A 15,476-nucleotide genomic window follows, 5' to 3' on the forward strand; every position below is an offset into this window, starting at 1 on the left:
GCCCAGGATGACACAGAAATGACAGTTTCCACATGATAAGTCAGGGTGAAATATGCAAATAACAGAGATGGGCTCATGAGAAGGTAGATGCCTTAAACAGCCATGCTTTCTCACCCACGACAATGCGGTGGACTGGAAACCCTTCCCTTGAGCTGCCCATGTTCTAACCCAAACTACAGAAATAAAGACAGACTAAAAGAGCACTGGATGCTTGGGTATCAGAAATGTCTGGTGTAGGGTACTTGAGGAATGGAGAGTTGGGAGAGATGTCTGGAAATATGGTAGCCAAGAGAACAATGAAGGTCTTCATACAAACTATTGAGGAGAAAAAAAAAGATGTAGATTTCCTGGCCTCAACCTGATGAGTGGGGATGGTGTTCTTTCAAAGGCTTAAAAATGAGTGGTTCTGAAAGCTGGAAGCAAGACAGCCCAAAGCCCCACCACTCTTGGGCTTCTCAGAAATGCTCCTGCATCTTTTACTTCCTCAGCCCACTCTCTTAACAGTGTAGACCTCTTTGCACTACTACACTGTTGTTTTGCTTTTGTTTCCGCTGAGACCTTACTCTGTAGCTCTGACTGGCCTGGAAGTCACGATGTAGACCAGGTTAACGTTGAACTCACAGAGACCTACCTGCCTCTGCCTCCTTGAGGTGGGGATTAAGTCACATAACTACAGTGTTTAATTGGCAAATGTTAACATTTCTCAATGTCAGTATTGATTATGTATTCTTATTGATATTAAAGCAATTCTTGAGCTAGAAGGACAGGGCGCCGTGAAGAAACTGTCCCTCTGTTGAAAGCTAAGTGACTCAGGGTAACTTTTAAACAGTCTGACTTGGGAAATTAGCTCCAGAGGAACTTTAAGTCTTTTGCCTCACATGATCTTTGCATTTCCCAGTATGCTTAGAAAAGTTCTCAACTTTCCAATGGGTGGGGAACACTTAGAGAGTGGAAGGAGTGGCCGGGGGAATGCAGCTTTTGTTATTCTTTTCCTTTGGGTTTTTGAAAAGAAGACTTTGTACAGTGTTTGTGGAGACAAAAAGGAATACAGTTACTAAACATAATATTTCCCAAACTCAGTCCTGCCTCAGACACAAACATGCACAGGATGGCGCTCCATTCTCTCTGCAAACTGGAGCAAGCTGGGCTAATTAAAACCTTGTATATATTTTGAGAGATATCAGAAATGACGACCCTGAGGATGACGAACATGATGACGAAGTTGTCAGATAATAATGTCAACTTGTATCTCTGACCCCCTAGCACTGCATACATATTATCTAGTGTATAGATTCCACTGTGATGTGGGGGGGGGGGAGGGGGAAGGGTGCCATTCTATGCATTTTCCAAAAAGACAAGAATTGGCAACTATTTATCAGTTACAATGATAATACTGTACCTGGGCAGTAGTCTCACCTACTTTATTTAATATCCTCCTGTGTTTGGAACATCAAGTGTTCTATCTGTGACTTTTTGTTGGTCATAAGACTCTGAACCCAATCTCAAGGATTTGGTTCAGAAATGCCCAACAATAATTGTGGTAAATTCCTTGACTTAGGCCCATAGGGGAATTTTGACTGTTTTTGTACCACCATGATACAATGAGAAGTAGGCATTGAAAACCTATATGTTACCATAGTATGTAGCTTTCCCCACTCAGTTGAAAAAAAGAGCATGGTCTTGCTATGGGATCAATAACCAGCAGAGGGCTTCCATCCACAGGAAATAGGATAGGAAAATACAGATAGTGCCTGCTCATAGAATTCTGATATTGAACAAAATGGGCAGCATCGCTGAAGGATCATTGCTAGGTAAGGAGAGACTGCTATCTGAGGCCCGAGAAACAATGAACTTTGTCATTAGATTGTGTGTTGTGGAGTTCTATCTATGCCTAGCAGTCCCTTATTAATATCCAACAATACCTTCAACTACATACATGTGTATAAAATGCTGTTTAGAATCAAAGAGTTTTTCTACCGGGCAGTGGTGGCACACCACTTTAATCCCAGCACTTGGAAGGCAGAGGCAGGCGGATTTCTGAGTTCGAGGCCAGCCTGGTCTACAGAGTTTGTTCCAGAACAGCCAGGGCTACACAGACAAACCCTGTCTCGGAAAACCAAACCAAAACAAACCAAAACAAAACAAAAACAAAAAAGCAACAACAAAAAAGTGTTTCTATACTTTTATCTTTTTCACATAAATTGTTAAAAAATAAATACAAACAAACAAACAAAAAGAAAACCTTTCCTAATGAGAATTTCAATGTTATTTAATGTTTGGGATGCTTTAAAACGTCTACATACTTACAATGTTTCTTTCTATGTGACTTCATTCTTTTAAACGGCTTCCTCTGAACACCGCTATGATCTATTGCAGCATCTCTGTTCCCCACCCATCACCACAGGTTAAGGGACATCCTCATGTCCGTGGCCCACACTGTTTCCAGCGGTCATTCTCAAGAACATTATCATGTATGTTCCCATATTGAAAACCGACTGATAGCCCCGAGTTTGACCTTCAGAACCACACAAACATCTAAGGAAAAAACCACCACCACCAACAACAACAACAAAAAAACGGATGGCATTGGGGGTGGGGTTTCAGCCCAGTGGTAAAGCGAGTGGCAAGCTTGCAGAAGGCTCTGGTTTCAATCCCAGCAACACAAGACTAACCAAAGAACTTACTGAGGATTTTCTGTGTCTCTTACAATGAGACCAATGCTGTTTATACAGAGCTCCAATAAGGTCGCGCAGATCCGATCTACCTTTGCAGCCACATGCTGAGTTGCTAACACACTTTGAACTGTCCTTTTCTGTCTCCTATTACCCGTCATGCTTCCATATCTCACTCTTGTTGATTTCTGGTTTCAGGTAATGTTCCCCTAACAGAGAACACCATATTCTTTCCTGTTTTGCTGTTGTCATTTCTTTTTCTTTTTTTCTTTTTAGACCAAGTCTCACTGGGCTGGTACTCCCCCAGTGTAGACAAAGTTGTCTTCATGGAGATCTGCCTGCCTCTTTCTGAGTGCAGCAGTGAAAGCCAGGCCCAGTCACCATATGCATTAGAAGTGCTAATAGCAAGCCCAAGGGTTCACATATGTTGATTGCTGCCCCTCCCCCAAACCAGAGCCCTCACCCCACGCCCAGAGTTCCCCAGGTAGAACTGCCTGCATCTCAGTCTCACTCACTGTGCTTTCCCTCCTGCTTTGTGAGTTCTTTGAAACTAGCTGTTACGCTTTACTGTGTTTCCCACAATTCACAAGGGCTAGAAAATGAAAACGACCATTCACCAGATGAACAATCCCAACATAGAATGAATACATTCTGGAGATGAAGCGTTGTGCTCACCACTAACTTAAGCTCAGAACCCAACAGGGCTGTACTTGACCTTTGACTTTCAACTAACAAAGTAGCCAAACCAGACTCAGACGAATCACAGTTGAGTTGATTATGGCATGTCCTTTGTCTCTGCTGTTGTAATTCCACGTACAAGTACAGCTTCTACCAATTCCTGGTGAAAAAGTCAGATAGTGTGTGTGTGTGTGTGTGTGTATGTGTGTGTGTGTGTTTATAATTCAATTGTCTAAACAAAAGCCTGAGACAGCAATGCAAGCTATAAAGCAAGCAAGGAAGAAAATGGCTTCTTACTAGTCTATTGAATATTTCAGCTAATAAAAGAGCCATGCATACATGTGGTCAGACAAATCTCGTTTTCACTAGGAGTCTTTTTATTAGGGAGGCAGGGTGCATACGTTAACTGTTTTAGCTTTAAAAAAAAAATCAGAATACCTAGGCATTCATTTTATATATATATATATATATATATATATATATATATATACCAAATGTATAAGCAAAGGCCTCCAACAGCCTGTCTATAATCGTGAGCATGTGTAATCTTTATTAAATTTTCATTAAAGTTATTAAGCATGAAGCATCAGCAACATTTCAGGCACACCCAGAAAGAGCCCACTGAGCCCACTCCTCTGGAGTGACAGGTCCCTTGGCACTAGATTTTCTCTTACTCCACGACAATTTAAAAGGTGATACCGGAAAGCCAGTGATGAGGGGCGGGGTTTCTCTGAGGATGGCTCGCTCTGCTGTGGTCCTTATACACTTTACAGTTCATTGTCTCCTCAGTGCCCAAGACGCTCTTACACACGGATCTCATTTCTTGATGGAAGCCCCACCCCATATATATTATTTTAGATACACGTGAATATATAATATAGTATATTTTAATAAATAATATATCCTACTCTTTTTATCACATATACGCATGGGACACAGAGACTAAAAAGGATCTAAATAATTACTACTATCATTACTATCATCAAAAAAACAAAAAGCAAACAAACAAAAAAAAAACCCTACAACTTGGCTCCTTTTCTTTAATAAGCTGAAAGTGCTTAGGCAAATGGCCCACGTCCTAAGAGAAACCATTGTTCTCTTAAATACCTTGGTTGGTTGTGCTAACAACTTATCAAGTGGACCTTGAGTTTTGCTTTATCCTTCAGAACAATGACAGCTGAAGATCAAGTTTCTTCTCGCTGTGTTTTGACTAACTAGCATTTGGATACTTCGTTTTTTAATCCTAGGCTTCCTGACTGACAGAATTCTATTCAGAGTAAACATTCTCTTTTTGATGGGATCAAGAGCATCCAGGTTAAAATTGTTCTAAGTGGAATGGCCAGTGTTTTTTCTGGACCAGAACTCTGTGTACATGGCTTTCTGCCTGTCACTTTTCCTGTCCCCTCTTCAGGGACAGAGGGAGTGTGTTGTTTTGATATAAGACCTTAGAGACAAAAGCAAAAGCCATTGTCTTAGGCTGGCTATCCCCCTACCTCTAGAATCACTACTAGATGTTATTCAAATAGCTCTAAATATGAAGACATTTCCAGTGAGAAATTGGGCCAAGACATTTTTGTGATTTTTAAGTCCATAATAGTCTAAAGCTACCTGTCACTCAGAAATTAACATTCTTTCATATTCCCTGCGGTGTCTTGTAAGCATACATTTCTTTAAACTTACTTATTCTATCTAGTGTTTGCTTGTTTATGGTTGGGGGTCAGGGTTTAAGACTTGGGTTCAGAGCAAGGATGAGGAGTTATTCCCAGCTCAGCCACAAAGTAGTGTTTTCTCTCAGCAGCCTTGGTTTTTCTCACGTTTCCAATAAAGACATCCAAATAGATTTTCTTTGAGGTTTATTCCTGCATGGAAATTTTCAATTGAATATGATTACATAAAGAGGATGACAATAGTAAACTTAAGAAACCTAGTGCAGGTGATATTGAGGACGACAAGGTTCTGAGAGGTGGCTGCAGTTAACTTCCTTAACCTTGGTTTAAAATGAAAGGAACGCTCAAAAGTACTTTCTGTCCCGTCATCATGACTTGGTCCCCACACTCTCAGAGCTGGGGCATTTTTGCCTCTCTGCTGCCCTCTACTGGCCCGACATCCTCTTTGCTTCTGGTACAAGTAACTGGCTCAGGACCTAGGTTGGCTAGACTACAATACGTGATAGAGGAAGCATTGAAAATGTGTGGGTGTTACCGCACGGAACAAAAGCATCCCGAGATGTACGGAGTGAGAAATGACAGAAGACCACCGCAATCCTCTGTAACCTCCACTATCCCGTGCCAAAACAGGGGTTAGGAACAAACGGGAAGCGAGGGGACAGAACTCGCCCAACGGAATACTTGGGGAGCCACTTACGACCTGCTGACCCGACTTTACCCTTTCTGTAACTTATCTGCTTGCATTCTTGCAATGGTTCCGAATGGCAGGTACTCATATCTCCGTTCTCTAGTTAGAAATTAAAGCTGGAAAGAATTGGGGTTCACACTTGCAGGTTTTATCTGAAAGTGTCCCCACTGGCTTTGCAACAAAACAAAACAAACAAATAGACAAAAACTCCTTTTGAACCCTCCCAGGACATGAGCAGAAGGATAGATGAGCCCCAAGGGATGTGTCATCTTTTCTGGGTATCTCAAATCTCAGACCGTCAAGTATCAAGTCTCAACACCAGGATCATCACTGTTCTTGTTGGGAGCTTTTAGGTTTTTCTAGCGCACTTGTTTTTCTAGATTGCTGAGAAAAGAGGACTTTTCCCTGCCCATGTTCTCACCTCGGTTTGCAGAGCTTGGGAAGTAAATGAGACTTCGTCAGTGTGTGTGTGTGTGTGTGTGTGTGTGTGTGTGTGTGTGTTGTCTACAGTGGTCTGCAACAGCTCAGCTGCTCTAAGCAGTTAATGACAGCTAATTAGTTTGCCATTCTAGATAAGCCCCAGGTCACAAACTAGTAAGAGGTACAAATGAGGCCTTCTTCACCATAATTACCTAATTCTAGCAGATAATGATTTCCTCTCAGTGTTATGTAAAAATTGCAGAGACAACCCGGGGACGGCTTCAGTTCTGTGACCTTGAGTGAATACACTCTCCCTTGAGTTTGGTTCGGGCACCGGCAAAGTGCTGTGGGGGAGGGGAGGTACACTGACCACGGAGGAGAAACCAAGATACCAAGATTGCTTGTTGGTCATGAATCATTCCACCAGTATCCTACATTGCTTTTGGGGGGAAGATGGTTGCTCCACTTACAAGGCAGATACAAGTACCCTCAAGGCAAAAACATCAGAGAAGAAAAGGATATTGCCTTCGACTTGCCACCCCCTCCCCCAACTATGATTTGCCTCTTGTGCATGGAGGAGGGGGAGGGAAGCTCCTCTCCAGAGGGCTGCACTGTGTGTCTGAGCAAGGGTCTCGGGCTCCATGGAGTTGTGCTCTCTAAGAACGCCATGCATATGCTCACAAAATATGCCCTCAGCATCCCCAGGAAAAGAGAAGCCCATTCCACATGTCCATCTTTATTTGGCCCAGTTATACTGAATCTGAGTTTCTAAACAAATCAAAACAACAAGAACAGAAAACAAACAAACAAAACAAACAAAAAACAAAACAAAACAAAAAAACCCCACCAAACAATTTGTTCCTTGGAGAATTCATTTTAGTAGGGAGGAATTTCTACTATTCTTCTTTTGATGAAGATCAAGACCCAAAGTGGTGAACTGGACACGTAATAAACCTGGACCCTGTGACATCATCATAAGCAGATGAGACAGAGAGAACCAATAGCCAATAGCTTAATAGTTATTAAAATGTGACACCCCGCCCCCACACTTGATGGAATTCTCAAGAAAGAAAACAACATTAGTTATTTCAGAATCATCTGAAATCTGGTGACCATAGATAGAGCCAGCCAGCACATTGGTCAATACACGCTCAATTTTCCATAAAGTATATTCACTGAAAATCATGTAAGGGCCTCCTCTTCCTCCTCCTCCTCTTTCTCCGATTCTTCCTCCTCCTCCTCCCCCTCTTCCTTTTCATCCTTCCTCCTCCTCCTTCTCTTCTTCCTCCTCCCCCCCATTCCTTTTCATCCTTCCTCCTCCTTCTTTCTTCTCTTCCTCTTCCTCCTCCTCCTCTTCTTTCTCATCCTTCCTCCTCCTTCTTCTTTCTCCTCTTCCTCCTCCCCCCCCCTCAGATTATGGATAGGGATTTAAAGAAGATACTTGAACCAAAAAATTGGTCTAACTTGGAGAATGTGCTAATTTTCTTCTGGTAGTAATTTTAGAAATCATAGGCTTTCTTTCCAGGCAATTATTTTAATGAATCAATTGAGGTTTCAAGAAACAATTAAATGAGCTCAATTTGGTCGCAAGTTCAGCAAAATGAGATCATCCTCTGGCTTTGGTTCAGTTGAGGTCAACTCTCCTATCGAACGCGGACTAATAGGATAGGGATCGTTTTCTTTTTATGTTCTTTACTTCCACTGTATTTTCACCCCAAAATCTGTGGGAACTTTTCCTGCGTGTGTGTGTGTGTGTGTGTATGTATGCGTGTGTGTTAGTATAAGCATGCATGTGAGTGTGTAGATATATATGCATGTGGACACCAGACATCAATGTCTGGTATCTCTGTTAACCATTCTCCATCTGATAGTTTTAGATAGGGTCTCCCTCACTGGGACCCTGGGCTTCCTGACTGAGCTAGGCTGGCAGACCAGTAAGCCCTAATATCACCCTATTTTAGGCACTGCTCAGGCACTGAGATCATAGGTGTTCCGTGCCACACCCAGAGTTTTATGCAAATACTGGAGTCCTCCTGCGTGTGTGCAACACTTTATGAACTTCATTTCCTGAGCCCTGGGTCTAGTTCTAAATGAATATATATTCATTTATATATTGGAAGTCAGAAGTCAACTTATGAGAATTGGTTCTATTTCCACCAAATGGGTACTGGGGGGGGGGGTTGAACTCAGATTTAGGCTTAGAAAACCATCATCTTTACCTGTTGAACCTTACTGCTAGCCCCAATTCTTCTTTTTCATGGTTTTGTTTGTTTGTTTGTTTTTGAGGCAGTTCTCATTACAATGCTTGGGATAACCTCAGACTTCCTTTGTAGTAGCCCAGGCTGGTCTTGAACTTGCCATCCTTCTCCCTTAGTCCTCCAAGTATGAGGGCTGTAAGTGCATGCCAGTATGTTTGGTTTTGCCATTCCCCTTTAACCAAGCTATGTTGCATTCAGACAATGTGGAGAAGGCTAACACAACAACAAAGGTAATACTGTATGAGCCATGAACCTCGCTGATGCAAGTGTCTACAATGATGTTAAACCAAACCCAAGCACAAAGTCACCTCTGTAAAAACATGGTACACCAGAAAATCTTTCCCAAGGAATAGCAGAAGCACAAATCACAAGAGACAGCATCTCTCAACCTGTGGATGGTAACCCCTTTGAAGGTTGAATGGCCCTTTCAGAGGGTCACCTTAGATCATCAGAAAACACAAATAGTTATAACACAATTCATAACCGTAGCAAAAATTACAGTTAGGAAGCAGCAATGAAAATAATGTTGTGGGGGGGGGTGTGTGGTACTACCACATGAGGGCCTGTATTAAAGGGTCGCATCGTTAGGAGGGTTGAGAGCCAATGTATGAGACCAGTGACAAGGAAGAAACAGACAGGGAGAACTTCATTTCTTTAAAGTTTTAGAACCATAGCATAACCTGGGTGTTAAGAACAGGGCACAGCGCTAAGGCTTCATAATCAGCCAGGAGACGAAGACGCTCCCACAGGTCTCTTACCTGTGATGGCGGCTTTGTTGATGGATGGTTGGTTGCATATGGGTGATCTTCTAGCAAAGAAAGAAAACACAAAGCGGTAAATGCCGGTGCTTTTTGACTTCAGTATCCTAAATTGTTTTCAGTCTGCCATTCTCATTGAAAGAATTATTTTAAAGCTGTGACATGCACTCAATGACGTCACTCAGACTAGCCAGTAAGGTTCTTAGATGCCCCTTCACGGTAGCTCAGACTCCAGATGGAAATGGGGGAGAAAGAAAAGAAAACAAGACAACTTAAATCTCATGGTTGGATCCAGGGAAAGGGAAGGACACTGGATTAAACAGACAAACTTCACAGGCATGTGCCGGGAGAGGATATTCTTATTGTCTGGCTCTGTTCAACTCAGTTAAGGTATGCAGAACAAAATAGACTTTCTGAGAGTTAACATTTACTCAATGTATAATACGTTTCCCTGGTGCAGTATTAGAGACTGACTTCTGGCGCAGAGTCTCCTGATTTCTTGAACATTTCCAGGAGTGACTGGTTCCTTCTAAACTACGGCGTAAATAGACACAGAATGTAAATGATTTTCCTTTCCGCTTTGTTCCTTGTGAAGCATCTCTGGCCTATTTGTCAGAGGAGTCTACTAATAGCATGTCTAAACTGATGTCTTAGAAACTGTAGTGTCCTATAAAGCCATTGCACTTGAAGAGGTGCCCTTTGGTATTCTTCACTGCTTTTTAGTTGTTTGACAGCTCCCACGAGATGACTGTAAACATCCTTAGGAATATGCCTGCTGTACCACTAGGCTGCATCCCCTATTAAAGCCAACACAATTGGTATAGTATTCACTGGGTCAGTGCTAACTAAATTGAGTTAAAAAGAAAAATCATTTAAGACATCTATTAAACAAGTTGGAAGTAGAACTTTTTAAGGTTATCGCCAATACCTCGTGGCCTTCAAAGACCAGAGATCTTTAAAAATCCTTCAAGAAACACATATGTTGCAAGATGTCTGCAAAACCCCTAAGGTCTTTTTGGTGTGTGTGCATGTGCATGCACACACATTCTTTTTCTAGTGGGTAGCCCTTACTAAGGACTTGCTGTGGGCCAGGTCCTGTGCTGTATACTTTAAATCTCACTAAATCCTTATGACAAACTTCAAGGCAAGTGAACTGATTGTGTGTGTGTATGTGTGTGTGTAATAAGTTTTGAGAAGTTGAACATTTTAGGGTATTGAAGCCGAGGTTTTAACTAGTACAGTGTGACACTAACATTACACTCTATGCTCTGCTGTCTTAACTACTAGGCGTATGTATGTGTGTGTGTGTGTGTGTGTGTGTGACAGAGAGAGAGGGAGAGAGAGACAGAGAGACAGCGAGACAGAGAGATCTGGACAGTCACACATAGGTGCAGATTGTGACTAGCCCTTTACATTTCTCTTGCTGGAAGAATGTCTCCTACCTGAGCTGCAGGATACCTGGGGAAAGCCATCTTAACATTATGTCTGCTTTGACAGGTTCCACACAACCTCCCGGCTGCACCACAATGCTTAAGTTTATTGTTGCGTGTTTTGCATTTAAATTTTGTGTATGTCTGAAGATGTACCAAGATTTATGTCTGAATTATTTTATACTTTTAGTGTAAAACAGAAAGTGGAAATGAGAACTTACTAAACACTTCATTAAACACGAGTTGTTTTAGACGACTGTTCTAGTCTAGGTAGCATGCTTATGTTTTTGGTGAAGGTTTATTATGCACATGTGACAGAGCATTTTTAGGGTGGCGTTGCTGTAGTCTAGAGTTTATTCAAATAACTTACATTTGATAAGAATTTTTAGTCCTTGTTCTGTAAAAATTTAGAAAGTAGTCCCTTCACATGGTATTAGCAAATGAAGACGTTATATTTTTGCATAGTTGTAGAGAACAAAATCACTGTCTTGTTCCTATTTAATTTTTCCTAGAATCAGTTCTATGGCTTACATGTAGTAACCCAAAGAGTAACAATAATACATATTATTGACCATTAGATCCACGAGGATGTTGGTATATCATTAGTAAAGAATGAATCAAGCCTCACTTCTAGGAATGAATATATGTAAATATTTCATATATATATATGAAAAAAAGTTTGTGTGTATATATGTACATATGTATGTATGTATGTATGCATGTATGTATATCTTGATGGCAAGAAAGTGAGGTGGTAGAAACTAACAGTGGGTATTAGCTCAGGTTATCCAACTGGGGTCAATCTTAGGACATGTTCTCCATCAAATCCTTTCCTAAAGAAAATAAAAAGGCATATACCCTCCTCAACGTGAGATGGTAAACTTGTAAATGTTCTCGAGGTGTTACTAGTGCACATCTGGCAAATGCTGAGCCTTCTAGAGCAGCAGTTCTCAACCCGTGGGTCGAGGCAACCTTCTCTTCAAAGATTTTTTTTTTTACAATTGATAACAGTAGCAAAGTTACAGTTATGAAGTAGCTTGGGATAGAATGGATATCTCTTCAGAGACACAATCATCATTGTGATGCCGACACACCGATCAGATCAACTGTCACCAATTTAAATGCCACTACCTAGGTAGCAGTATCTGAAGGAAACTTAAAGGAAATGTGTTTCTTCCAAAAGCCAAAGAAGCTGCTGAGGTCAGGATGGCATGGTCCAGCTGGCCAGGCTCTACCGAAATGGCCACTGGCAAGGAATGGATTCCTCAAAGCACACCCTTGGGGTGCAAATGCTTTTCAACCCCTTGACTAGTCGCAGCATCTTCAGGGTTGCAACTCGGTGTTAGGATGGGAACTGGGAATACAGATGCAAACAAAGTACAAGCCATGGGCAGTTCCCAAGGCAAGTAGAACCTGAGATGATCCTGCGAGCGAGACCGACAGAAGACCTTCCAGGTGGTTTCTACAGAGGGGGCATCACTGCATTTGCCTTTTCTACTTCGATATTTCAAGCCTCAAGTGTCACTACAAAGTCATTACAGAAAATGAAGTAGACAAAGTATGATGCAGGGCACACAGCCGGACAGGGAGGTGATTCAGAGGTGTCTAATGTGCTGTCCTGAGTGCAGGTCAAGTTGAGAAGATACTAAAGGTTCAGCCAAAAGAGAGCAGGAGGGAGGGGAGCTTACTTGCTGGGTGCTCGGTCTTGCAAATTAGTCAATGCAGCAAAGTTGTTCCGTACGGTTCGCAGGCTGGCCAAGACCTGTGACAAAAAAAAAAAAAAAAAAAAAAGAGATTGCTTAGCATTCTTGATCTGAGGCTGGTTGGGTGCAACTAAACATGTCTTTTAAAGAAAAACCATCATGGTGCTTGCAACTCAGTTTCATATACCATTATGGAATCTTCCAGAACTTAGCAAAATTTTTAATCCTGGTTATGAAATCAGGGAGGTTAAACTCCTAGCATTTTGTAGAAACCCCTTTCACTGACTTTGTTTCTGGTAACAGTAGCAGCATTACTCCCCAGTCCTTTAGTCCTCAATAAAATGTTCCCAGCAATGCGCATGCAAAAACGTTGTCTCATTTCATGCAATTATGAAATACTATAATACAAAATACTATGAATCAGATTAGTGATTAAAAATAAATAAAACTAGTCTCTAATTCCCTTTGAAAACTTCATCAAGATTCCTATGATCTCAGGTCATAAGGCTAAGTAAATCTTCAGTTATTTTTTTCATCTTTGCATAGGGCTATGCTAGCTAGTTAGTCCACAGATAGTCTTTGCCTCTGGAGAGATTGTGCACAAGTGGAATATAAGAAGTCCCCAGAAGGGCGCTGATCATAGAGAACACGAGTGTTGTGTATTCTGTATGCTGTCCAGCATGAAGAAAGTGTTCACTAAAATGGCTTTGAAGAAATGAACATATGGAAGCACTAGATCTGCATGTATGTGCATGTGCCAGGGAGTAGATGCTCCCAACTCTGGTGGCTCCTTCTTTATTCTAATTCAAATCAGAAATAAAAGATGCCTAAGGGATGGGAGCAAGCCATGGAAAGAAGTTACAGGAGCCTGCTGACCCTAGACCTTAGTGTTCCTAGAACAGGTTACTTTCTTCAGGGGTGGACTCTACAGTAAGAATAGATACATCAATAAGACCTCAGTGCCTGTTAAGGGTTCATATGTCGTGAGTTAAGACTTCACCTGTCACTTGGGAGGCAGAGGCAGGCGGATTTCTGAGTTTGAGGCCGGCCTGGTCTACAAAGTGAGTTCCAGGACAGCCAGGGCTATACAGAGAAACCTAGTCTTGAAAAACAAAAACAAAACCCAAAACAAAAACAAAAACAAAGACTTCACATGTCTTGGTATAAGTCATGAGTTAGATGCACACACTTGGTATGACACCTTCTGTGTAAAAGAGCCCATTAGGGCTGCTTGGACAGTTAACAGAAAGAAGCTACTACAGGTTAATGCCAATGACATTGCTTAAGCAAAAAGTATGTGGTGACCATGTGTTTATTATGGAAACTTCCATTGAATTATCTGGCCCATGGGAAGTTTGCTTAATGCTTATCAGTGGCAATATACAGAACCCTCCGTTTTCTAATTGACCTAGGGGTTTGAGAACTGTGCCCTGAGTTTCTTCATCGGACAGTGGTCCAGACGAAAGTCACTCTGTGTCTCGGGCGTTTGTTTTCTGGAAGCTGACGGGAACTTGTGCAAGTCAAAAGGGAGCTGTTTATGCTCTGCAGCCATGGTGACCTTCAGCGGTCCCCCTGAAGGAGTTCATAGAACCTCCGAGTAAGCCAGCCAGTCACTGGAAAACCTGGCTCATTATCACACACAACTCCGAAAGGTCACACCGCCTGTGACGGAGTATCCAAATAGCTAGCTGCTGACGTCAGGCCATAGTGTCTTTCATGAGGCATGAAATTCTGAATGATGCAGAAATAAAAAAATTAACGATCCAGTCGTGAAATCTCGACAACTTAATTTGTGTTCTAAGATGTGAAGAGCAAACATGTCAATAAAGTATTTAAATACAATTACTGCCTCAGCCGGCTACTCTCTATTTTAGATGGAGATTTTTTTTAACCTCAGAATTTTGAGATCTTTAATACAACACTTTTGTGATTACCAAACAGCATCTGGACATTGGGTGGTAGAAGTAGTAATTTAATAGTTCATTTCCGTAGGAAAAGTTTTTCAGGTAATTCATAGTTTATAATCATTTGAAAAAAATAACCCATTCAGGAAGACATTAATTTATGAATGAATTTTTTTTCTGTAGAAAGAGTTGTTTTGCTTTGAGATGGGGCTCACTGTATGGCCCTGGCTGGCTTAGCATTCACTATATAGACTCTACTGGCCTCCAATTCAGAGATCTGCCTGCCCCACTCCTGGGTTTCTGGGTAAAGATACTTACAACCATACCTCAACTGTAGGTCAGTTTTTAAACTTTGTTTTACTGGTAAGATATTAAACTGAATTTTGGGGGGGGGGTTAGTATGCTCATTTTATACACTTATTTTAAATAATTCCTATCTTTTGGCTATTGAAGAATTTAAGCAACAACAAAAATGTTGTTAAGTAAATTGTACTGTACTACATAATCTGGATAAAATCAAATGATTGCTATTTCGGCGGACAGACAAATGGAATGAGACCAACAGATGGATGGATTGGGGCCGGACATTTAAACAGTATTTGAAGCACTGACACTATTCTGTTTCTTAACTTTCTTTTACTATTATTATTTCTGCTTTAGATATTACTACATATATAGTATGCCACATTTCAAAATGATACTGAGAAAAGCAACCTCCCCCAGGCTCTGGCTGCCGGCCTTTGGCCTGCTGACTTTTAGCCTATAGTTTTGCATACGCAGTTGTGTACTCTGTTGTAGTAAATGCCACTGAAGACACACAGATGTGAGCACTAGAACACTGTTTTGGTTTGTGGCAGGACAAAGATGGTTCTCTACTTAAACGTTAAAAATATCTTCCACTCTGTAAGCTACATATGATCCTGGCAGAAGCATAAATAGACATTTCTCAGTTGAATCTGTCACACATAGTCACCCTGAGCCTGGGTGACTAAAGACATCCTTCATAGAAATGTCCCTCAGGACACTGGAGGGAAGCAAGCCTTGAGAGAGAAAGAGGAAAAGAGGAAAAGGGTTTATCGGAGCCCCTGGGTGAAGGGTCAAGTTCCTAGATTCTCTTGTGTTCCAGGGCAGCTCTCTGCCATAGACTCAGACTCATTAGAAGCTACAGCCAGAATTCTCTTGCCTCTTTAAAGCTTATTATTAAAGGATCCCCCTACATTTTCTTCCAGATGGCTTAGGCTTAACAATTAAAGTCATTGCTTTCTCTTCAGCCACCTCCAGTAAGTGTGTAATCGCTT

At 41.5% G+C, this 15,476-nt stretch overlaps 1 protein-coding gene across 7 annotated transcripts in view; it reads right to left on the minus strand.

Annotated features, from left to right (window-relative positions):
* Window positions 1–15,476, minus strand: part of Pde4d (phosphodiesterase 4D) — a 1,452,168-nt gene that overhangs the window by 163,903 nt on the left and 1,272,789 nt on the right. For all 7 annotated transcript variants that reach the window (XM_021180268.3, XM_021180267.3, XM_029468213.2 and 4 more), the window contains 2 exons: window positions 12,260–12,333; window positions 9,142–9,191 (listed from right to left, as the gene is read on the minus strand). In XM_021180268.3, coding sequence (XP_021035927.1) covers window positions 9,142–9,191; window positions 12,260–12,333 — 124 coding nt within the window. The remainder of the gene's footprint in view (window positions 1–9,141; window positions 9,192–12,259; window positions 12,334–15,476) is intronic.

The sequence above is a fragment of the Mus caroli genome, unplaced genomic scaffold (genome assembly GCF_978045245.1).
Source record: "Mus caroli unplaced genomic scaffold, Mus_caroli_1 scaffold_15, whole genome shotgun sequence".
In the NCBI taxonomy this organism is placed as follows: Eukaryota; Metazoa; Chordata; class Mammalia; order Rodentia; family Muridae; genus Mus; species Mus caroli.